This window comes from Octopus bimaculoides, chromosome 18 (assembly GCF_046866305.1).
Source record: "Octopus bimaculoides isolate indiv1 chromosome 18, ASM4686630v1, whole genome shotgun sequence".
Lineage (NCBI taxonomy): Eukaryota > Metazoa > Mollusca > Cephalopoda > Octopoda > Octopodidae > Octopus > Octopus bimaculoides.
This window is the reverse complement of record NC_142945.1, coordinates 31,468,738-31,495,609: the sequence shown is the minus strand read 5'-3', so window position 1 is coordinate 31,495,609 and position 26,872 is coordinate 31,468,738. Positions and strand designations below refer to the sequence as shown.

The 26,872-nt window shown below is 37.0% G+C and overlaps 1 protein-coding gene across 6 annotated transcripts in view; it reads left to right on the top strand.

Annotated features, from left to right (window-relative positions):
* The first annotated feature begins 406 nt into the window (after positions 1-406).
* The window catches only part of LOC106871252 (uncharacterized), a 208,532-nt gene continuing 182,066 nt past the window's right edge, over positions 407-26,872 (top strand). For 4 of the 6 annotated variants that reach the window (XR_016244974.1, XM_089365967.1, XM_052974427.2 and 1 more), the window contains exon 1: positions 2,235-2,361. Coding sequence is in view for 5 of the 6 variants with exons in the window: in XM_089365967.1 (XP_089222093.1) it covers positions 2,352-2,361 (10 nt within the window). In the remaining variant the exon portion in view is untranslated. Of the gene's footprint in view, positions 553-2,234; positions 2,362-26,872 lie in introns of those variants that run through there. The other 2 variants (XM_089365965.1, XM_089365969.1) reach the window with 1 other exon arrangement.

Sequence of the window (26,872 nt, the reverse complement as noted above, 5' to 3'; positions counted from 1 at the left end):
ATCACTCAATTATTTGACAGAACTTTTATATCTTTTATGATCACACAAGCTCAATAAAAATGCATATATTGTACATCTAAAAAGTTGTCTATTGTAAAATTTATATTTTTACATTGAAATGTTGGTGCTCCATGGTGGGGGATGGTCTAGAAGGGAGATTACTTTAGGCTACTTTTAAAATTATTTTGTACATACTTAGCATTGTAAATGTATTTTTTCAAAATTCTTACTATCTTAATAACAAAACCATATAATAATTAAAATAAGCGCGTAGATCATCCATCAAAGTAAATTCTATCACGTAGATCACACAGAAAGTAGCACTAAAACAAAATAAACTAAAAGGTAACCTAAAGTAATCTCCCTTTAAATTGTCGACCATATGCCAAAGTACTATTGATAGAACAATGCTGATAGCAGATTCCTACAGGGAACTCGAGGTTCAGATTACCCCGAGTAGTAAATTTCAGTCCATTACTATGATTAGCAAAGAACAAATATATATAAATTATTACCACGAGAGGCATGGAACAAGATGGGGAGGATATCTTGGTAACTTTCAATTTATGCTTGTGCTCGTATGCCTAAATATATGCAAGTGTTCGGTATGCATTTAGAAATATTAAGAAAGAAAATATGAGACAAATCTTTGTTCACGTATACAGCTCTCGTGGAGTTCTATCGAATGACTCATAAAAGCCTTAAGGCTTCTCAGAAAGCATAAACACCGAGAACTTTTTAAACGAGTGTAAAACCACTCGAAAATTGCAAAATGAAGAATTTATGATTTTGTTTTCTCATTACTGTTGGTCAGATTGACAAGCACTGGGTTATTGTACATTTACTAATGGCTATGAAGTTTATATTTACCAAATATTTTAAAGAAGCTTTAATGTCTCTTAGAAATCATGAACACCGAAAATATCTGCATGAAATCTTTAGAAAATTGCAATATCTGTGTCTTTAAGTTTCCTCACTCCCCCACTTGTTAGATAGACATGTAAATGGGTTGTTATACATTAACTAATAGCTGTGAAGTTTATATTTACTAAACATTTTATAGAAGCTTTAAACCTTGTCAGAAATCATGAACACTGAATATTTTGGATGCAAAGGTGAAATCATTCAAAAGAGACCTTGCTCTTTTGTCAGCATCGCACAGTATCCATTTGGATGCTCGTTGCTTGAAATGCCACTGTGTAGCGGTATAACAATACTGAATATACTAATATTTCAGGTAATTGTTTAGTTTAGTGATATAAAAAGTAAATAAAAATAAGGGGAAAATAAAGTAATAAAAGAAGCCAGAAAGTGAGCAAATGTCATTTTTCTCAGTGGAATTACGCCAGAGAAACTTATGCAGATATGAAAGAAACAATTCGTCCAATGTCGTCTCAACTTTCGTTTCAACCGCATCCACATGTTTTCCACATTTTGTGTGTGGACGTGTTAAACATGAGAATCGATTACAAATTAAGTTGACGTGTTTATGTCCCTCTGCTTCTTTTGCTATTTATCCTCCCCCTACTTTTTTTTTATATCACTAAACTGAACAAGTACTCTATTTCGTTATGCACCCATGATATAAATATATTAAGCGCTTTATAAGAAAATACTACGTTCTACAAGCTCACTGCTGAAAACGCCACTCAGTATACAAGTGTATTGAAAATACCAATTTTACATAGAAAACACTTTTCTTACTGCTAGTACCTACATATTAATTGTAGGAATACCGTGTTTCGTTATGCACCAAGTATATTAAACAATTGAGAACTTAATACATTGTCCTTAATATATCGTGTTAGCGACGCTATAAAATCCCTTTCTCGGCTTTTCTCTATATATAGGAAATTATAAAACATATTAAACAATCTAGAAGTCAATACATTGTCTTATTTTGATAGCAGTGCTATTAAATCCCCTTGAAAGATTATCTCAACTGATTATACGAAATTATAAGTTAGTGCAAGCATTGACTTATTACAAGGACATCTAATGTAGAGAAGGGGTAACAGACACTGATTTGTCGTGTTCGGAGTGGTATTCGATTATTTTTTCAGAGAACATTTGTATTGGCATCTCGTAAACAAAGCGAGAGATGCTGCAGTCAACGCACATAACTGTATGTATACATACTAACAGCGACCGTAAATGGCCGAAGGTGGCAGTCGTAATGTCTCTGTACAGTCGACAGTTTCGGCTTTAAGACCGAAGCCTCACTTTCCCACCTTTTTTTTCTTTTTAACTAGTGACCGACGCCAAAAAATTGAAATAATTATGAGAGCGAGAGGAAGTGCATATTTGGACCCGGAAGTGTACAGAGTTCTCTCGCTGCTTAGTGAGACAAAATGGCGCAAGGTTAGTGAAAGTTTTTCTACTTATTTTGCATTCTATTTAATAGACTATATCCTTTTTTTTATATTGACCATTATATTGTGTTAGAGTTTCAGGTTTTGTTCTCCCTCAATACTAAAATATTTTATTTGTCAAATAAGGTGAAAATTTATTTAAATACTTAGTTTGTAACTCGTAGCTATCGGTTAAAAATAATGGCTTCATTATCGCTAAATATCTAAAAGTATATATTAGCGACAATTGCAGTGTAAACAAGCGTACTTACTGCACCAAACGCCTATATGAGAATTTCTTTTCATGTTAAATACCGTAGTAAAGTTTGTTCTGACAGAACATCCACGTTTAAGTTAAGTGGATATTGTGTATTGAAGAGACCACGTGGGTTCATGAAAATTTGTTACATTCCTTTCGAGAAATATAATTTTATCTATTATCTGCTGAACCGTCAGAAGGCCAGTGACTGTTGTATCATTGCATGTAGGATTATCAATCGACTAGTTGGTTTTGGTACTATTCAAGAAGAGTGGTCCCGGTGCGCGCACTCGCACACTAACGCATCCGCGCTAGCTAGTCGTGACTAGTCGTTCCTACGACTACCTAGTGCGAATGCGCGTCATGCGCAAAACATGTATGAGGGTTTTTTCTAAACAAAGTAAATAATTGTTTTACACAATGTAAATAAATTATACACTACCTGTTTTTGGTAAAGAGTCCATTAAAAAGTCGGGGCGATCTTCCGTTTTGAGTACATTTTACGTCATTTCTAATCCACGTGCGTTTGTTTATGTTTCTGAACAAGATCGTCGCTTTCCGTAAAAAGGTTTTAGGGTTAAGGTTAAGGAATTCCGTCCCTAACCTTAACCCTAAAACCCTTATACAGAAACAAACAAACGCACCTGGATTAGAAATGACGTAAAATGTACTCAAAACGAAAGATCGCCCCGCACGTCCTTTGGGATTAAAAAAAAAATTTGGTCAAACTAAAGCGTTTGACCCGGTGACAAAAATTTAAAAAAATTAGTTTAATAGGTGTAAAACAACTTGCTGAGAACGAATATGAAGTAAAAAAACAAATGCTCGCGAGAGGCGGGGTGGGGAGAGGACTCGGAACATTCACATCATCACACATCGTCAGTCCATGGCCTCTAAGCTATAGTGTTTGACCCGAGCTCAAAAACAAAAAATAATTAGTGTAATAGGTGTAAAACAACTTGCTGTGAATATATATATATATATATATATATATATATTTGGATATTAATTAATATCAATTTAATACCATTGAACTAGCACATTGAAAGAATTAGGAGATTCAGAAAAATTATCTGAGATCTCAAAGGATTATTGTATATCTATATCTATATAGGTGAGTGTTTCTGTTGCATCTATAGAAATCCACATTTTCCCCTTATTCGTAAAAATGTTTACATCAACGGAATTTTCTCGATGTGAACTTTCCAGTGCAGTAATTAGATTTCTTTAAATTCCGTTTACCTTGTGTGATTTAAGGGAGATTTGGCTGTTGTTTCTAGCAACTTTTATATTTCTTCCCTTCTACCTGGAACGGCGTTCTTACACACACGCTCAACATATAATATAGAGAGTAAGAGTAAAAGAGAGAGAGAGAGAAAGTGATACATACAAAGTCATAGATTAAACTTTCCTCTCAGTATTCTTTACCTATTTTTCATAACATAGATACGTAAAAACACACACAACCACACATACGTGATCTGTGACAACATACACATAAACACACACACATCAACATTATAGATATAAGATTTAGTTTCTGTGTTTCTTATATAAACACATGCACGCATTGCTATTTTATAACTGTCTTCCGTTCTCCCTTTCTCTCTCTTCATTGCTCCCATCTCTATTCCTTCTCCCCCTCTCTCTCCCTCTTCTCTCTCACAAAACATTCACTACAATATAACTCATGTTCGTCAATGTTTGGTAAATGTACCACGATTTTCACTAGAGTGTCTGTGTTAGGGTTTATGTATCACTTTCTATCTCTCTCTCTCTCTCTCTTTCTCTCTCTCCCTCTCCCTCTTTTACTCTTACTCTCCATATTATATGTTGAGTGCGTAATTACTTGACTGGAAAGTTCACATCGATAAAATTTCATTGATGCAAAAATTTTTAAATTCCGTTTACTTTGTGTGATTTAAGGGAGATTTGGCTGTTGTTTCTAGCAACTTTTATATTTCTTCTCTTCCACCTGTACACACAATCATTGACTACAATATAACTCCTGTTCGTCAATGTTTGGTGAATATACCACAATTTTCACTAGGGTGTTGGGGTTTTAGGGTCAGGGTTTAGGATTAGGGTTAGTGTTAGGGTTAGGATTAGTGTTAGGTTTAGGGTTTTAGGGTTAGGGTTTGGTGATTGTGCTTGTGTTAATCTGAAAACTTACAGATATGTGAAAAGTACCGACCCTGCCATCTATTATAACTTTTGTTCTGTTTAATATATACATAGATTATGCCTCCAAAGAAGAGAGTTTGCTGGGGAAAGAAAGCAACCGGTTTAAAATGACAGCAACAGACTGCAGTAATTCACCACATTCCAGTAGCTACTTTGAACATAATGCAAAATGGTGCATCAACATCTTCTGCCCAATCTGATAGAATTCTGGCAAAACTGTAGCAACAGATCACCAGCAATTGTTTCATCAGAAATTGCCGTCCTAGCTCCTGCTAAAAGGGATTACCCTGCTATGTATAATCAGGGCAGCGCAAAAAGTTGTTTTGCACAAGCATTTGTATAGCCAATTAGATGGATGAAATTTACGTACACTTAATAATGTTACGCAAAACAGCCTTCAGATTTCCCTATTAATTTCATTGTCTTTTGAATTATGAACATATAAGGGTTTTATTCATTGTAAGGCTTTCTTTTTTAGTTGATTTTTCACCTAGCAAGACTTATTGTAGATGGCGTGATAATTCACACCCGGACAAGGTCGGGTTATACTGCTAGTGTATATATAAAGGAGACCACAAGGTGGATGGCTAATGTGCTAGAAGAATGTGATCTTCTAGCACATTAGGCCGTTCACCTAGTGGTCTTCTTTATACATATATATATATATATGTGTGTGTGTATATATATGCGTGTGTGTGTGTGAAATATATATATATATGTGTGTGTGTGTGTGTTCTTGATATTTTTTCAGAGCAAGTTGTTTTACATCTATTACACTATTTTTCTTGGAACCCACTATAATGAGTGCAGAGATTCTGAATCTGTAATTCAAAATTTTAATTCTACTCCCCCGCGGCCTGAATTTCTTAAATTTTCACTTTAGAAATCATTTTTGGGGGTGAAATACGTGGAAAAATAAGGAGGTTATGATTCTGAAAAAAAAAAAAAAATTGTAAAATTCAATTTTTCAAAGAAAAAATAAATACCTCGCCCCTCCGCCCTATGACAAGAAGTGAAATTAAAGTGCTATCTTTACTGATGTTTCATGCATGCATCAAATTATAAAATAGATGCAAAAAGAAAACCTGATATGGTTAGAAACACGTTTTCAAAATTTTAATACAAATTACCAAAGAAAAAAATTTCAAAATTTAAATCTGCCCCAACCGGAAATCTGACACGCTAGAAACAACAGCCAAACCAAGGATCAACTTTCTAAATACGAATTACCAAAAAAGAAAAAAAAAAATTGTCATTTTGCGTATGTGTGAGCAAAAAATCTAATTTTTACATACCTCTCTTAATTCCAAAAGACCCTGACCACAACATGTTGGGTTATGTGCGTTATGAAACATTAGTAGAGAAAACACTTCACTTCTTGTCATAGAGCGGAGGGGTGGGGGTGTTTATTTGATTTATTTTTTTGGAAAAATTGAAATTTTACTGCATTTTTTCTTTCAGAATCATAATCAACTTTATAACATTAACTGTGAATATTAATTTATGACATTAACTATTAATGTTTGTTTTTCATAAAATGGTTCACATGGGGATGTGGTGTATATTTAATTTACATTATTATTATTTACGATTATGGTCCAGATGGAGGATATGTAAACGGAACCCTTTCCCTCTTAATTTTTTTTTTTTTACAGTATCCCACGTTTTAGGCTATAGAGATTCCGATTCTGAAAAAAAACTTTCAAAAATCGCAACTTCAAAATTTCAATCCCTCCTTGCTTCTTCATTTTTTTTACTTTTTCCGGTATGCTTATATATATACATCTAGCTATGTAGGGACTAAAATTAGTTTGCGCAAATACCACAATTTTAATTTTTACATGCACTGTTTCACCTGTGGACTCATACTTTTCCTGTGCTGTGTGTGGGAGTACATATTTTGCTTATAGAAACTCTGCCAAATTAGATTGGAGCCTGGTGTTGCCATCTGGTTTCACCAGTCCTCAGTCAAATCGTCCAACCCATGCTAGCATGGAAAGCGGACGTTAAACGATGATGATGATGATGATGATATATAATGTGTGCATATGTGGTCGGATTGAGCTGAAAATATGCACACCTATGTTAAAAGTGCTGGCGAGTTTGCATAGCAACTTTGAGTTTGCTCAATTGAAAGGCGTGGCCTCTAGGGCAAAATTTTTCATCTTTTAAAATGTGGCCCGAGTAGACCCAAATGAAATTGGGTTATAATAACTAAACCAGTAAAACAATAAAAAACTATGCCATTTTAATCCCAAGCAAGGCCGGGTATCTCTGTAAGTCTACTATATATTTGTGAAAAGGGCGGACGTTGTCTCACAAGCAGTTGTTCAGGCAAAAGTGCTAGTAAATGTGGTCAGATTGAGCTGAAAATTTGCACACCTATTGAATTCCTCACCAACCAACCACCTCCCAGACTTCCACCTCATGATTTTAGACTGAAAGTTGGTGTTCCAGTTATGCTGCTGAGAAACGGAGAACCACCAGAACTATGCAACAGTACACGTCTCATCATCAAAAAAATTGGGACCTTAATTCTGAGCGGACCATCTGCTGGTGTGACAAAGTTATTAACCCCCATGACCCTTAGTTCCTTTGCCGTGCCATGTAAATTTACATGACGGCAGTTTCCCGTAAAAGTATGCTTGGCAATGAGCATCAACAAGGCACAGGGACAGTCGTTAACGAGTAGCTGGCCTAAATCTGACACAAAAGGTATTTAGCCATGGTCAACTATATGCCGGATGCTCCATTGTCGGCAGTCCACACAATCTCTTCATTTGTGGTAATCTGGGCAACACCAGGAAAGTTGTCTACAAAGAAGCCCTGCAATAACACTTTTGAACCTACCGCCATTACTCTCCCATCACTGGAGTCATTGTCAGTTTATCAAATTTTTAGTCCAGCTGCATCCACCTTCTTCATGTCAACAGTCAGACTCCTAGCACATGGGTTCACGTTGTGACACTGATTCCGCAAAATTAGGTTGGGTGTGACTACATATTGTATCCAAAACATTGTAAGTGCAAATTTAGAAACAATACATTTCTAAATCTCTCAGATTTATGCAGTAGTGATACGATGAAGTAGTTGTATGCTGTTAACTTAATGTGACAGTCCCCTGAATGGAATAATACTACTGTGGGTTAGACCTTGTGTCCTTATGTTTACAAGGGGGAGACAAGCTAAGCCTGCATCCAGAGACATGTTTCTGAGTCTTTGCCCGTCATCAGTCTGGAGTAGCATGACCTGCTAGCCGAAGATGCCTGTCAAGCCCTTGTAAACATATAATAATTCTAGTGAAATACGTTCACTGATTTTAAATTTAGAAATAATACATTCTAAATCTCTGAGAGAGTTTTATGCAGTAGTGATTCGATGAAGTAGTTGTATGCTGTCATAAGGACACAGGAAATGTGTCAAGGCTGACAGGAAGTGGTGCAGCTTCCTAGGTCTAACCAACAGTACTATTATTCCCTTCAGGGGACTGTCACATTAAGTTGACAGCATCCAACTAATTGTAAGTGCAGTCAGTCACATTATACTATTTCAGTTTTGTGCAGACACCCGATTGGTATTTTTTTTTTTTTCCGGCATTTTCCCATCATTCCTTTCCCTTCACATCCGCATCCGCGAAGTTTCTCCAATCGCTTCTCAAAGACACTTGGCATGCTTTTTTTCATTACTAATTTTTAATAAAATTTTGTTTGTTTGTTTTGATTTTTTTTTGGAATTTCTCATCTTTAAAAGTGACCCAAGTAGACCCAGATGAAATCAGGTTATAATACCGAAACAAGTAAAACAATAAAAAGAAACTATGCTATTTTAATCCCAGGCAAAGGCCGGGTTTCTCTGCTAGTTCCATATAAATGTGGGATAGGCATGAAACCCATCATCTCAGATTTTCACCAAATTTTGACCAGTTGTTCTTATCAGAACAGAAAAATGCAAAATGTCAGGCTCCAACTTCCAGTGGTTCAAAAGTTAGGAAACTTGGCTCAAATCACCCATTTTTAGGCTAGCAGTTGCCATCTTGAATTTCAATGCCACAACAAAAATTAAATAAGTTTCTATCCACATGGGCTATTTCTCTGAAAATTTGTACCTGGCCAGTTTTTTAGGTCCTGGATTTGAATTTGAAGAGAAAAGAGTGTATTTCTCATGGCAAAGTGCTTGTTTTCTTGAATCAAAATGAAAACACCACCGTTTTCCCCCAACACTGCTGTGTACTCAAAGCCAAATTCCCAGAAGTGCCCAAATCCTACAGCTTTTAACCCTTTAGTGTTCAGATTAATTTGTCAAATGTAATGCTTATCTGTTAATATTAATTTTGATTTAATCAGGTTCAAGTGGAGTGTCCACAATATTTACTTGTAACTTTGTTAATTTTCTACATACTGAATTGAAATTTTTTAAATGGGTGCTTATATGCCAGTGGTTAATAATTACGTAATTTTAGCTGATCTTTCTGACTAAATTTGACTTTATGGGCAGGTAAATTTAATTAACAGGTGTAAAAACAATAACATTATGAATAAACACTAAAATTCATATTCTTAATACATCTTGCCTGTTTGATTTGTTACTAAAATTATCCCAGATGTCAACCGCCAACAATTTTACATTTTTCAAGATGAGGTACGTTAATTTGAATTAATTAAAATACAGGTGTAATCAGTAGAAGATTTTACTTTTTTCTATATTTCATTCAAATGTTATCATTGAAAATAAAGTACAAAACTCTTTTACTAGTCAATATACCATTGGCTATGCACTCGTATACAATTTAACGAATTCATTTACGTAACAGAATGCATCTAAAAAAAAAAAATCTCATTAACAGGTGAGGCAAAGGTGAAATATGTAGTTCTCACTTTCACATATTATCTATATATATAAAAATGAGAATGTGTGTGTGTGTGTGTATCCCTAAAACTCGAGAACTACGCAACCAATTTCATTCAAATTTTACACATGCCTTACTTAGGGTTCCAGTTGTGGTTTAGTCAAAAAATTTTTTTAACTTCTTGCAGAGTTGGAGCCCACGGCAACATAATATCTCCTCCACTATTTAAGTATTACGTGTCAAAAGTGAAACAAAAACACTCATGTCAAATACTTTCACTTTAAAAATGAAACTATTCCACTAACTGAAACAATCACATTTCAATACTGTAATGACAGATACTTTCAGAGAGAGAGAGAGAGATGTATATGTATATATATACTTCTCTCCACTCCCACTTCTCTTCACCCCTACTCTTTCTCTCCTCTCTCTTACTCTCTCTCACTCTCTTCTCTCGTACTCCCCCCTCTCTCACTCTTACTCTCTACACTCTTACTCTCCTACTCTCTACACTCTTACTCTCGTACTCCCTCTCTCACTCTTACTCTCTACACTCTTACTCTCCTACTCTCTACACTCTTACTCTCTCACCCTTACTCTCTCACTCTCTTCCCCTCCCTCTCACTCTCTTTCTCTTTCTCTTCCTCTCTTTCTCCCCCCATACCCACCTACCTCTCTTTCTCCCCCCCCCATACCCACCTTCCCCTCTTTCTCTCCCCCCATACCCACCTTCCCTCTCTTATACCCACCCTCTCTCCTCTCTCCTCTCTTCCTCTCCCCTCCCATACCCATCTTCCCCCTCTCTTACATCCACCTTCCCCTTCTCCCTCCTTGTCAACACCCCCTCATAAGCTCATCCCACCACACCCCAACACACTCCTACACTACCTTCCCACTCCACCTCATCCAATTCCTTACACCCACCACCCACCCCTACCCACATACCCCACCCTACCCACAGACCCCTACCTCTACCCCTACCTCTACCCCACCCTCAGCCTAACCCACACTCCACCCATGCCTTCCCCACCTCCCAACACCAATACCCTCGCATCACACCATGCACACACTACAACTGACCAACTACTTTCTCCCTTTCTCCCTTCCCCATTTTCACACTACATAAGTCAAGATCCCCAGCATTCTACCTCCCACACACAGCCCCTCGTTCCCGATCACCGTTTGTTATCTCCCCCTTTCTTAGCTCTCCTGAAATAAGAATTTCTAACTTCCGGTCAGCCATTGTTATGATCGGCCATTATTATGATTGACCGTTGACTGAACACTATTCAATTTTTTTTCTCCGTGTTTTTCTCCTTGTCTCCGTATTCTTTCTGTTGAAGAGCGTAGCTCGAAACGTCAAAGACTTTCCGTATTCCCGAGCGTCATACTAATATATACTTTTGTTATTTACACCACCTGTCCTCGTCTGTTGTTATTATTTGTATATTCTCCCATATATATATAGATGTATATGTACACGTATATGTATAGATATATATGCATACATGTATATGTATACATATGTGTAGATGTATATATATATATATATATAGATGTACATGTAATATGTACACATATATACATATATATACATGCATACATATATCTATACATATATACACCCATCACATACATACACATGGACACAAACACACATATTAGTCATTTGTTTTTTTTATCCAAAACTACGTCAAAAGTACTGAATGGATCTTTATGAAATTTGGAAATTACATTCTATGCATAACGGCCATAACTCCCATGAAAATTCATATATTTTTGATGTTGATGAAATTTTAACCCGAACATAACAGATGAGCATTATTTGTAATTCAACGGTACAACAGTGTAAGACTACCCTTTCAGATATACTTACATTGTGATTTCTGCAATGTGGTGCATAAATTGTCAAGTAAATGAGACGCATTTTTGCCTCCACTGATTCACTTGCAAAGTGTTGAGTAAAATTATTTTGTTGCAGACCTCCTTTGAGTCTTTTTATTATCACTGTGACACACATAGTCCCCAGTTGGTAACATTGATTTCAAGGCCTTCCCAGATGAGAGACTGGTTATTCTAAGACATTTATCGATTGTAAATTTTGTCTGCAATTTGGAAATTATATTCTATGCATAACGGCCATAACTCCCATGAAAATTCATATATTTTTGATGTTGATGAAATTTTAACCCGAACATAACAGATGAGCACTGTCTGTAGCTGGTCTTCTCTTGGAAGAGCCCCGCTTCTCACATGGACAACTGTATGTTGGCTGCTCAAGAGTGGGCAGCAAAAAAAAACCTATTTGCATATGCTCTACAAGGGAAAACAAGGAACATTGTTTACAACGAGGTGTTATAATCACAACAGCAAGAAAATATGTACATGATCACCTTCTTTTACGAAACTTCATTGACTTTCATATATTTATATTGATATACATATATATACGTGTGTTTGGGTGCGTGTGTGTGTGTCTATATATAAAGATGAGAATGTGTGTCTGTCTGTCTGTGTGTCTGTGTGAATCCCTAAAACTCGAGAGCTATACAACTCTCTTTTACAAACCCAGTGAAAATACATATATTTCATATGTCAAAGAAATTCAAGCAATACATATAACACCAAAGTTAAAAACATTCCCAACAATTCCACAATCCCCAACCTCCAGAGCTATTGAAGAAACTGTTATCATCAACTGACCAAGATTCCTAACATTTGCAAAACAAAATTAGACAATACGACGCTGTACTACAGATGACATCATTTGGAACCACAAGAGATTTAACTGAGGCAGCATTCATCCAAACCTTCAAGATCCAACATCAGATTTATCATCGCATTGTCTCTCTACTACCTCTGTCAAATGAATCACCAAAATTGGCCTTTCATTATTTATAATCTGTACCTGTTTGTTTGGTTACGAAATAAGATATACAAAAACGTGTTTCTGAATTACGTGTATTTACTTTATATACATATGAGTTGAAAACTTTCTTCTAGCATTCCACTTAATATCTATGTTCCATGCTGGCATGGATTGGAGAGTTATTAATGTAGAAATATGGTATCGTAGCTACTAACAGTTGAGGGTTGCGTAGTCTAGACAGCGTTTTTAGATTTCATTATTCTCTTTAACCCGGGCAACGCCGGGTGTTTCTGCTAGTTTATAATAAAATGAAAAAGAATGTATAAAATAATATACTTACAAAATAATATAGTTAGGACATATTTCTGTCATGAAACTGCCCAAAGCACACTTTGCAAAAGGAGCACATGTATGAGATCTTGACATGATATCCTTTCACAGTTTTTCTTTTTTGCAGCAAACACAGTCTGCAAACTTTTTTTCTCTCATTTATTTTTTCGACTTTTCTCCCAGTTCTGTGCTTTTTAGAAGAAAAGCCCTCACGTAACTGAGATGCGATGTCAACCCGAAATTTCAAATGGTTGTAGTCTTTTGGTGGTGGAGGTACTTTGTGGCTTTTTACATATACAATATATGAATTTACTATAGTTAAATTCACTAAAAACCACAAAATGTACCTCCACCATTTCTTCCCAGGTCGACCAACTGGGTAATATGCCCATTATTGGTCAGATTTATCAACCCCACCCATATATTTGTTATAACAAATATTCACGAGGGGGTTTCCTGTCAGCACCAACACCAGGTTGTTCATTAGAAGACAGAAATAAAATCTGTCTTTTGTCTTTATATGCAGTAATTAGTAGATCTTTTTGCATCTGTAAAATGTCCCCTCTATTTTTTAATTTTATTTTCATTTCACGGGGTAAACCTTTACGGTTTCCCATAACAGTACTACACATGTAAGTACTTACACGGGCAAGATTTTCCGCCAAAGCCACTGACGAAGAAAACGGTCGAAATATAGGTGTCGGTGCTGATGGTGAAACGGTTCAGTAAGGGACCACACTACATCATGTCCCAATCCATGCAGTTGGTTTCCATTATATTTTTTACTTGTGTAAACATTGAAGTTTACACACTATCCAGTCTCTGATTCACAAACTTCCCATACCTTGATCCCCAATTTAGTAGGTTTGGCTGGCATGTAGTGCCGAAAATGTACTCTGCCCATATAGCCTATCGTGGCTTCATCTACACTGAGATTTTTCCCAGGTAGATAAACAGTTATATAATTATTTACAAGTAAATTAATTACAGGACGTACTTTGTACAGGGGACCGTAGTTTGGGTCGTTTTTGTTGGGGGCATTTTCAGAATCAGTCAAATGTAAATACTGAGATATTTTCAAATACCTCGTTTTCCACATAATACTTGAGATATACGGATCACCATACCTTATATTGGGACTCCAATAGTTCCACAATCGAGGAAGCTGTTTCACAGCAAACATAATGTTGATTGTGAAAAATGCTCTCATTTCCGCAGTAGTAGTTGGCTGCCATAGTGGATTGTTCCTTCCATGAACAGTAATTAAATGTTGCGCATATTTGTTAGTTTCCTCCACAACATTTTCAAAGAAACTTTCAGGTAAAAAAAAAAAAAAAAAAAAAAAAGTCTAATGATTGAGCATCAGGAGGTAAATTATGTTGTGGACCAGTGTTTTCTGTAAAATCAGAATTAGTGGTCGGTGTTATGATTTTTTACCATGTTGCCATGTTTACGCTATCATTTTCATCACTTTCGTTATTAAACTCTTCCTCGTCCGATGAATAATCACTGATATCGATATCAGATTCATCCAAAGACAAAATACTTTTGTTTTCGTTGATATTTTCAATATCAATTGTAAATCCTTCAAAATCGGAATCGCTACTTGCTGACACCATTTCTTTCACAACCAAGATAAACATTTCTCTTCAAACGTTGAAAAAAACCATGTGGTCTAAAAAATTTCACAGTATTAATACTTGAATAAATGCGGGAAAGGCTTCATCTCGCATTATCTCAAAGCTACGAGAATTCAATAACGTGATTTGTTTATTATTTTAGCGATTTCGTAGAGCTTTCGGATACGGCTTGTTTGAACAAATTAAGGGGAATTAATTTTGGCCGGTTATGGCTGATTTGAACACTAAAGAGTTAAACTTTTTGCACATAAACTGGACATAATCTTTAACTTGTGCGTGAAAAATTGCAATGGTACTCTCAAGACATCAAAAGTTACCAACTACCAACTTGAGCCATTCATTTCATATTTTCCAACCGCAATCACAGGAAACACAGTTGTCAGAGGAAATTGGCACTTCCTGTTTTCTTGTTCAAATTCTGTTCTCACAATGGTAATATCAGTACAACTGATTCTGGTGTTGGTTTGAGTTGTTATTGTCAGTTCATCATGTGTAAACATTCATCTTGGTCAGCATAATGTTTCCCTGTTATGAAAAGGGAAGCCACATTTGTAATTTTAATGACTTTTCTTCAGTTTGTCTGTGTTTTGATCATCAGGGCAAGTGGTCAAAGTATGAACTCAAGTTTCAATTGGTCTTCCTTCAGCCTTTCCAGTTAAAGTATTAACCTGTGATTGTCTCTTATCAATGTGTTGCCTCGATATTATTTATATTTTAAATTCCACGTAGATAACCAAAATTTAATTCTTTTGTATCATTCCTCTGGCAAGAAAGTCCAAAATGGAATCACCATGTACTGTGGGTGTGTTGCATGGCAAAGACTGTCATTTGAAAATATGTGGGATTGAGTCCTTCTTGGAGTTGGATGTCTTGCAAACAACTCACACATGCAAATGCTACCAGTCAAGAACTCCACATACCGGAAGCTAGCAAGTGCATGGGGTCATCAGGAGAGAATGCATGTCGTTTCAAGGCCTACTTCTCGACGGCATCAATGCGTCCCCTCCCCAACTGATATGAGGCCCCGCTTGCTAGATTAACTGGTTACTAAAAAAAAAAGCTCAATATTTCTCTAGCCACCGCTCATCGTCTCTTTTTAACCAAATCCAGTGGCTAGCCTTCTCCACTGTATTTTGGATATCGGTCATGGTGGTATTTACCTTACAATGAGTTAGGCCGAACGATAACAGCAGCCGTCTCACACTGTGTCCAACAAACCCTCTACATCCAACTTCGATTGGAAAATGCTCCGCTTTCCAGCCTACGTCTTCACATTTCTCGAGGAGGTTTACATAACGGTCAATCTTTCGAGCCCACGCGGCGTCCATGTTATCTTCATGAGGAACCGTTAACTGGTGTCAGCATGTTCAACCCTGTTGCAACAATTTGCCTTCACCACAAGTATTGTTTCTGAAACGTTATCCAATGCAACAAAAGACCTGCTGTGATCCATTTGGTTTGCACAAAGCAGGATGCAGAGGTGTGTACTGTCAATTCATGTGGCATTTTTTTTTTTAAGTTAATCTGATATCTTTGACAGAATGAACTGTGTCTGCAGCTTGTGTCTGGTCATAACTGGTAACTGATGCAAGAAAAGCAATCAACATTTTCAGGAAAAGTCACCAAGTTTCTGCATCATCGCTTTCCTGGAACAAAAATATCACAACCAAAACAACATAGTGTGCACCAGGTGGAAGAAGGCTGACAATGATTTTCATCAAAAGTTTTCTTCCAAACATTAACCAGCATTAATAAATGGTTGTTTACTTTGTTTCAGGCAGTCTACAAGAAATTTGTCTGTCTCTTTGGAAAGAATTATATGACAGTAGCCTTTGTGTCATTTCTGGACAAAAGTTTTGCCCCAAGTGTAGAGTTTTGGCTATGTCAAGTGACGAAAAAGAGGAAAACAAACACGATACAGATTAACGTGATAACTTAGTATTTGCTGAGGAACAGCTCTAATTAGATTCCACCAGGGAATCTCTAAACAGCATGCATGATCTTGATCTGTCACCAGTCAAGATTCACTCAGTTGCTCCACATTCCAAGACTTCCCTTTGCAAGAGAAAGTTGAAGCAAGTTGAAAGTGCAGTTGCAAAGAAACTTGCTTGTGTGCTAAAAATCAATGATTTCGATCTTCAAGATGAAAAACCAGTGAACATTGGCAAAGATCACAGTCAAAAGCAAAGGATCTAGATTACTTGGTTCAGTGTATGAAGGAAAAAATTAAAAGCACTGGTGAAAGGCAAAAACTTCTGATCTTGACTTTGGTTCCAAATTGTTGGTCTGTAAGAAGAGCTGCCAAAGAATTCTCTGTGTCAAGAAGTACCATTCAGAAAGTCAGGTTGTTGCATGATAAAGGCATCATTGGATGTCCTGATATTGCTCCATGACAGAGAACCAATCAGGAGATTCTTGATGCAGTTTCGGCTTCCTTTTGTGATGAAGAAATTTCCAGATAAATGCCTGGAAAAGAAGATTTTGTCAGTATGGGAAAGAACATTGTTTCTAAATGATTACACCTTTGTAATCTGAGAGAATTGTATACTGCATACAAATTGAAAAATCCTGAACACAATATTGGGAATCTTCAAGTTTGCAAGTTTCTATCCTGAATGGTGCGTTCTTGTGGGACAAAAGAGCTCTCATTCAGTGTGTATATGCATGATACATCAAAATTTGAAATTGTTGCGGAGTTCCATTGGTCTGGAAAACTCCTATCACCACTTAATTGAAATGATGGTTTGTGACAGAGACTCAAAGGAATGCATGATTCACCTCTGTGAAAATTGCCCAGGAATAGAAACAGTTCAAGAATTTTTTAAACATCTTGAATAAGATGGTGCTGGAGAAGTTGAGGTTGGCGATACCACTGATGGTGTTCAAGTTGCTGATGAGATTCAATTTAAGCAGTGGACAACAACTGACAGAACTGAACGTGTCACTGTGTCACTGCCTGTTCAAGAATTTGCCAACCTTCTGACAGAAAGAATTGACAAAATCACCTCTCATACATTCATTGCTCATGCCCAGTCAACTTATTTGAAACACCTCAAAGAAACCAATAGGGCTAAATGAGGCCGTAGTTTTGGAGGACTTTGCTGAAAATTTGTCATTTATTGTGCAAGACGAAATCCAGGGATATTACTGGAATAAAACCCAGTGTCACTCCATCTTGTGATTGTCTATTTTCACAATCAAACTGAGCTTGACAATTCTTCCATTTGCATCATTCTGATGTTGGTTTTGTTCACAAGGTTCTGAAGAAGACAACAGATCACATAAAAGAAAGGCTGAATTCTTCAATCATTCCTTTATTTTTCAGATGGTTGTGCTGCTCAATATAAGAATTGCAAGCTTTTCCTCAATCTTTGTGATTACCATTGAGATTTTTCAAACACAAGTAAAAGATTATGTGCAAAAGTTTTGAAGCTCTAGGATTTGGGTACTTCTGGAAATTTGGCTTTGAGTACACAGTCATCATCATCATCTTTTAACATCTGCTTTCCATGCTGGCATGGGTTGGATGGTTTGAGGACTGGCAAACCAGCAGGTTGCACCAGACTCCAATCTGTTCTGGCAAGGTTTCTAGTTGGATGCCCTTCCTAACGCCAACTACTCTGAAAATGTAGTGGGTGCTTTTTATGAGCCACCAGCATGAGGGCCAGTCAGGCGGCACTGTCATGGACCACGTTTGAATGGTGGTTTTATGTGCCACTGGCACAAGAATCAGTTGGGGGAAAATGGTAAAGTGTTTTCATTTTGATTTGAGAAAACAAACACTTTGCCATGAGAAACACACTCTTTTCTCTTCAAATTCAGATTCAGCAACCCCCCCCCCCCCCCCAAATGGTCAGGTACAAATTTTCAGAAGAATAGTTCATATGAATTAAAAGTTATTACATTATTTGTTGTGGCATTGATTTTCAAGATGGATGCCCAAAGCCTAAAAATGAGTGATTTCAGCCAAATTTCAAATTGGCATAACTTGTGAACCATTGAGAGTTGGGGCCCGATAGGAACAACTGGCCAAAAGTTGGTGAAAATCTGAGATGGTGGGTTTCAAAATTCTTTCTTTTGTCCTTGGTTTGCATGGAATCACCTGGAGATTATTGAAATGTTGGAGTGATGCCATGTTGATGTGTGTGGAGCCTCGGCTTCATCATGGGTAAGTGACAGATTCAAATTCTTCTGGGTAGGAAGGAGGGATAAAGTGGGTGGTGTAGGCATACTGTTAGCAGAAAAGTAGGTAGATAAAGTAATTGAGGTGGTCAGTATTTGATAGGGTAATTAAGATGAGACTCACCATGGATAAATTAACAGTTACATTTATCTCTGCCTATGCTCCTCAGTCTGGGCTGGCTGATGAACAGAAGGACCAATGCTATGAGGTCCTTTTGCTGACCACCTCAACGACAAATGACAGAGACTTTGTTAATGTGGCTGGTGACTTCAATGGACATGTTAAAAGCATTCCCATGGATTCCACAGAGTGTATGGAGGCTATGGCTTTGGACCTAGAAAATGAGGAGGGAACAAGACAGCTGGAGTTCTGTGATGCAAATGATCTCATGATCTGCAACACTAACTTCAGAAAACCAGCCAGCCACTTAATCACTTATCAGTCTGGTTGGCACATAAACCAGATTGACTACCTCCTCACCAGGCAACAAGATGCTTAAAAATACAAAATCTTTCCCAGGTGAAGCATGTACAACCCAATATAGGTTACTAGTTAGTGACTTCAGAGAAATTAACCAATCTGGAAAAGAAGACTATGAAAGCTCAAAGGACCCAGAAAACAGACAAAAATTTAGAGATTTCCTAATGGAAGCTTCTTGAAAGAGAGGAAGAGTTGGGGACATAGAGCTTAGAGAACAATTGGAAGTTCCTGCAGGACAATCTACTGAGGGATATGGATGTAAACTGTGGTTGGTGCAGAGTCCCAGCTAGACCAAGGGTGATATGGTGATGGGACAAGGAGGCAGACAATGCTATAAAAGCAAAGAGATAGGCCTAGAAAAACTGGGGAGGCAGAGAATTATATCAGGTAGCCAGAAGGGCAGCTGGGTGACAGGTTTAAATAGCGAAAGGAATAGCAGAAGGTAAGAGATTTGCAAATGTTCTGCAGCGTGAGGTGTTCAGGATTGCAAAGTAGTGTATCGGAGAGAATAGAGATGTTGTGGGTGAGAAATGTATGCAAATGGATAATGGTATGTATGCACTTAGTGACTCAGAGAAGAAAGATGCATGAATAGTTACTAAATGTGTAAAATGAATAGGAGAGTCTACCATATATCAAACCGATTGAGAGACCAGCCATCAGAGTTGATAACAGAGTAATATATAAGATAATTAAGGATAGGAAGACAGAGAAAGCCCCCTGGGTCATCAGGGACCACTATTGAGATGACTTAAATTTCCTGTGGTGTAGGATACAGCTTAGTCACTTGCATAGTTAATCAGGTTATTCAGGAAGGTGCCATCCCCAATGACTGGCGTATTAGAATTATAGTTAACTGCTACAAGGGTAAAGGTGATGCCTTAGATAGAAACACCTACAGAGGTATCAGACTGCTAGACCAAGTCATGAAAGTTACTGAGAAGGTTGTAGCTCAATTGGTTAGGAATAGAATTAAACTAGATGAGATGCAGTTTGGTTTTGTACCTGGGAAGAATACCACAGATGTCATGTTCCTAGTGAGACAACTGCAGGAAAAGTACTTGTCCAAAAGTAGGCCATTGTACTTAGCCTTTGTTGACCTGGAGAAAGTTGTTGACAGTTCCTCAATTTGTTATCTGGTGGTCTCTAAGGAAGTTAGGAGTAGAGGTGTGGCTTGTTAGAGCTGGATGAGCCATATACAGTGGTACTGTCATTAAGGTGAGAGTTGGTTACAAATACAGTGATGAATTTAGTGTATAAGCAGGGGTTCACCAAGGCTCAGTTTTCAGCCCACTCTTATTCATTATAGTCCTCCAGGCCATAACAGGAATTCAAAACTGGGACTGCTATATGCTGACGACCTTGCTCTTATTGCAGAATTGGAGAAGAAATTCCAGGTATGGAAACAAAACTTGGAGTCAAAGGATCTTAAAGTTAACCTAGCAAAGACTAAAGTTGTTGTTAGTAAGAAAGAAAATAAAACTCTTTCCATCAGGTAACTAACCCTGCTCAATATGTAGGAAAGGATCTGGAAGAAATTCCGTTCGCTGCACCCAGTATAAGCTATGGACACATAAGAGCTGTAGTGGAATCCCAGGTAGATTAACAGATAAAGCATCTTTGTATGTGGCAGATGTGCAGGAAAAATAAGCACTAAGAGCACACTGACCTAAATTCTTTCAAATGCGCAAGAGGCTCTCTTGAAGTTGTAGATAATTTCTGTTACCTAGGTCACCAATTTAATGGTGGAGGATGCTCTGAAAGTATTGTTTCTAGAATAAGAACAGGTCAGAGGAAGTTCAAAGTGCTCTTACCTCTGTTGGTAACAAAAGGACACTCAGTGAAAGGTAGACTATATGATGCTTGTGTGCAAATGGCTATCCTCCATGGTAGTGAGATATGGGCTCTGGATGCATAGACTGGAGGGAAATGAAGGTAGTATGCTCCACTGGATGTGCAACATCAGTGTGCATGTACAACAAAGTGCAAATGTATTGAGAGAAAAGTTGGGTATAAGAGGAATCAAATGTAGCATGTAAGAGAGAAGACTATGTTAGTTTGGACATGTGATGTATATGAATGAAAACAGCTGCATAAAGAAGTGCTGATCACTGAAAGTGGATAGTACCTGCAGAAGAGAGAGACTCAGGAAGACATGGAATGAAGTGGTAAAGGCCGATCTCAGGATGTTGGGCCTCACAGAAGAAATGACAATGGATTGAGATGTCTGGCAATATGAGGTTGTTGAGAAGTCCTGCCTATGTCAGCGAAACTGAGTTCTAGAAATTCTGTGTTCCACCCACATGTAACGAGAAAACTTCTCACATAACCTACCCTAATAAACCAAGTTACATCTTTAATCTTTTCTCTTCCTCACATTTCCTCTTTCATGCAGTATGCTTACCTCCCACTCCTGAATCCTGTCCTCTTAGCCCTGTTACACTGTATCATGCTATCTGCCAAACCCTGACCTGTGTGTTCCATCCACACATAGCAAGAAAACTTTTCAATCACCCTACTTCAACAAACCAGTCTACATCTGTACTCTTCCTCACATTTCCTCCTTCATGTTCTATGCTTACCTCTTACTCCTCAATCCTCTCCTTCCAGCCGTATTTCTCTGTATCATTGCTATCCGGTAGCCCCCCCCTCCACGCTGTATACCCCAGTTTTCACCACTCACTGCATTCCCCTCCCAATTCTCTAATCATGCTTCTTTGGCAATGTCCTGCACTTATATTATGACCCTTGAAACTCAGGTGTTCTCCTGTATATTTTCGTTCGAAGAAAACATTAGCAATTTGAACCACAAAAGCAAATATATTACAGAAATTTACAGGAAGCAAAATATACACATTTTAGTCCAAAGTGAGGTGATATAAAACATTGGAGATATTTTGCCTTGCACAGAAACTGCAGGAGCAATTCAGAGATTTTAAAAGTTCTAAGTCTATTGCAATGTTAGAAACCCTTCTGTATTGCCAGTAACTGTTCCAGGGTCACAAGCATTTCATCCTTTAGGCCGTGCACTTCACTTGAGTGGGGCAATGAGAACTGAATTCGTCTTTGCTGGTGGAAGAGGTCCGCTTATAGTCTGCAATGAGTAACCTTGAGCTTGTTTCAGGTACTATGCCTATCTCTTTGATGGCTTTCTTCAGTTGTTTGGGTTTGAGACTAATCTTCTGCAGGAAATAGCATGCCAACCGAGTTGGAACACTGCAGCTGCCAATATCAATTGAGAAATGGCCAGCTTTTGAGAAGGGCCTCATCAACCAAGTCCTATTTAGTCTTTAGCAGGTGAGAAATATCAAGTATAGTAAACTCTCTGCAAGTGGAGTATTGTAGCAAAAACAAGATTCAGATTTCCCCCGCCTAGAGCCACAACTAAAATATTTCCATTAACCATTTAGTGTTCAAACTGGCTTGTAACTGGCCAAAATTAATTCCCCTCTATTTGTTGAAGCCGGCTGTATCTGACTGCTCTACGTAATCGCTAAAATAATAAACAAATCATGTTATTGAATTCTTGTAGCTTTGAGATAATGTGAGATGAAACCTTTCCCACCTTTATTGAAGTATAAATACTGTGAAATTGTTTAGACCACATGGTTTTTTTCAACATTTGAAGAGGAGTTTCTACCTTAGTTTTTAAAGAAATGGCATCAGCAAGTAGCGATTCTGACTGAAGGTTTTACTCTTGACGACAGAAAATATAATGAAAACAAGAGTATTTTGTCTTTGGATAAATCTGATATCGATATTAGTGATTATTCGTTGGACGAGGAAGATTTTGAGAACAAAAGTGATGAAAATGATATCGTAAACATGGCAACATGGTCAAAGATTACAACACCAATCACTATTCCTGATTTCACAGAAAACACTGGTCCACAACACAATTTACCTCTTGGACTATTTTTTATTTTTACCAGAAAGTTTTTTTGAAAATGTTGCGGAGGAAACAAACAAATATGCGCAACGTTTAATTTCTGTATGTGGAAGAAACGATTCATTATCGCAACCAATTTATACTGCAGAAATGAGAGCGTTTTTCACAGTTATGTTAAACAGCTTCCTTGACTGTGGAACTACTGGAGTCCTGATATAAGGTATGGTGATCCGTATATCTCAAGTATAATGTCGAGGACGAGGTATTCAAAAATATCTCAGTATTTACATTTAACTGATTCTGCTAACGTCCCCAGCAAAAACGACTCAAACTACGATCCCCTGTACAAAGTACGTTGATTTACTTGTTAATAATTATAAAACTGTATCTACCTGTGAAAAATCTCAGTGTAAATGAAGCCATGATAGGTTATAAGGGCAGAGTATATTTTTAGGCTGTACATGCCTGCCAAACCTACTAAATGGGGGATCAAGGTATGGGAAGTTTGTGAATCAGAGACTGGATAATGTGTAAACTTCAATGTTAACACAGGTAAAAAATATAATGGAAACCAACCATATGGATTGGGACATGATGTAGTATGGTCTCGTACTGAACCATTTCACCATCAGCTCCAACACCTGTTTTGACCATTTTTTTTTCTTCAGTGGCTTTGGTAGAAAATCTTGCCTGTGTAAGTACTTACATGTGCATTACTGTTATGGGAAAGCGTAAAGGTTTACCCCGTGAAATGTAAACAAAATTTAAAAAAAGAGGGGACATTTTACAAATGCAAAAAGAAAATTTATATAGCTACTGCCTTCAAAGACAAAAGACAGATTTTTGTTTCTGTCTTCTAATGAACAACCTGGTGTTGGTGCTGACGAGAAACCCCTCGTGAATATTACCCAGTTGGTCGACCTGGGAAGAAATGATAGAGGTACATTTTGTGGTTTTTAGTGAATTTAACTATAGTAAATTCATATATTGTATATGTAAAAACCCACAAGGCATCTCCGCCACCAAAGGACTACGACCATTTGAAATTTCAGGTTGACATCGCATCTCAGTTACGTGAGGGCTTTTCTTCTAGAAAGCACAGAACTGGGAGAAAAGCAAAATTAACTGAGGTGGATGTCAACAGAGAAAATATTGACTTTCATAAAGTCGAAAAGATAAATGGAAGGAAAAAAGTTTGCAGACTGTGTTCGCTGCAAAACAGAAAATCTGCAAAGGGGTATCAGATTGAGACTTCATATATGTGTTCGTTTTGCCCTTGTGTAAAGGGTGCTTTGAGCAGTTTCATGACAGAAATATGTCGTAACTATATTATATTGTATACTAACAGAGATACCCGGCGTTGCCAGTGTTACATGCAATTGAAAAATGAGACTTTTCTGTTATATTTTCTGTAAGGAACTGGAATACATATAATTCGAATTTCATCAAAATTGCACATGAGGGTTCTTTCCCTCTTTACACACCCTAAAAAAATTGTAATCATGAGACATGTATCCCATACTATTGATCTTTATGCGCATATTCCAAAATTTCAGTCTTCTGGAACCTGTAAAAAGGATTTTGCTCCTGAGAAATGGAGCTCATGGAGCTCTAAAATGTAGGAATGAAGGCCCCTATCGGGGGGTGGGTGTGTTAATGTCAGCCAGAGAAGTTGAATTGTTGGGAATGTTTTTAACTTGGGTCTTATAGTATGCCTGTATATATGTGAGAGTATAGTCTCACTTTAATAGTTTCAGTGTTAGAGTGAAAGTATCTGACATTACAGTAGAGTGATGTTATTGTTTCACCTTTGACACGTAATACTGAAATAGTGGAGGAGATATGATATTGCTGTGGGCTTGAACTATGCAGGAAGTTAAAAAATTTTTTGGCCTAAGACACTACATTGACCCTAAAAGAATTTTGCTCCTGAAAAATGGAGCTCATGGAGCTGAAAAATGGGGGAGTTAAGGCCCCTATTGGTGATGGGAGTATTAATGTCAACCAGAGAAGTTTAATTGTTGGGAATCTTTTTAACTTGTGTGTAATATGTATTGTTTGAATTTCTTTGAAATAGGAAATATATGTATGTTCACTGGGTTTGTAAAAGAGAGCAAAGCTACAGGAAAGCAAAAGACGAATGATCACGATAATCAGTCAGCTACCGTAGCCTAGTCGTTACCACTCCTCAATGTAGGATTCCTCACCATACAGGTGACAGGCACAGCTTTAAGATGCATTATGGATCTATAGCAATTGGAAGGGCATGACTGAATTGAAACAACAATGTGTGACGTTTGGAGTAAAGGGAAATGAAAGTGTCGCCTCTGGAGTTTGCAAATGACCACTCTACCGATAGGTAACTGGGCAGAAAATATTTACAATCAATAAATGTCTTAGAACAACCAGTCACTCATCTGGGAAGGCCTTGAAATCGATGTTACCAACTGGGGACTATATGTGTCGCAGTGATAATAAAAAGATTCAAAGGAGGTCTGCAACAAAATAATTTTACTCAACACTTTGCAAGTGAATCAGTGGAGGCAAAGATGAGTCTCATTTACTTGACAATTTATGCACCACATTGCAGAAATCACAATGTAAGTATATCTGAAAGGATAGTCTTACACTGTTGTACCATTGAATTACAAATAATGCTCATCTGTTATGTTCGGGTGACCCTATAGCTACTAATGGTACAACTGTATTCATCTTTGCTTAACAAAAAAATGACTAAATTGTGGGTGTGAAGTCCCCATGAAGGGGTCTTTGTAACTTCTAAGAAGAAAAAATTTTAGAAATATTACTTTATTTGTGTGTAATATGTATGGTTAAAATTTCATCAACATCAAAAATATATGAATTTTCATGGGGGTTATGGCCATTATGCATAGAATATAATTTCCAAATTGCAGACTAAATTTCCATTCAATACTTTTGACGTAGTTTTGGATAAGAAAACAAATGACTAATGTGTGTGTTTGTGTGCATATATATGGGTACATATATGTATAGATGTCTGTATGCATTTATATATATGTACATATTAGATGTACACCTATATATATACATCTACACATATGTATACATATACATGTATGCATATAGATCTATATCTATACATATACGTGTACATATACATGTATATGTATACATATACATGTATATGTCTACATATACATCTATCTCTCTCTCTCTCTCTCTATATATATATATATATATATTGAAAAAAAAGTCGTCAGAATTTTGGAATAACTTCTTTCATTTATTTTATACATATATTACATCAAATGTAATTCGGTGAAAATACAGAGATCTTGCTTATTTATATAAAACAGGTGTTTTTTTGGGTTTTGTTTATAACAACATTGTTTTTTTGGGGGGGGGTGAGGCTTTGGAGACAATGGAATATGTATAAGCAGATAGATAGATAGATAGACTGATAGTCAGACAGATAGAGAGATGGATGTGGTAAAAGAGAGAGAGAAGGGCCATTGTATTGAAATGGTCTTTTTAAGGAGTGTCAAAAAAAAAGGGGGGGGGGTAAAAGCTTGTTTACTACTTACTGTATTGTTTTGAGAGGGTTTCTAGGGATGGTAGAAGAAGGAAGAAAAGAAAAAAGGAAGAGAGAAGAAAAAATAGAGAATAATAAATAGAAAATATAAAGAAAACAAAAAATGTCTTCCTGTTTTTTCTTTGCTTTTAGTTCTTTCCTTTTATATTCTTTGTCCTTTCTTCTTATATACTTTGAGTCCTATTTAGAATATATTCCTGTCATACATTCATTTATTTATTTATTTTTGGTAAGGTGTAGTTCTGCATGAGAGTATATTAGTATAAT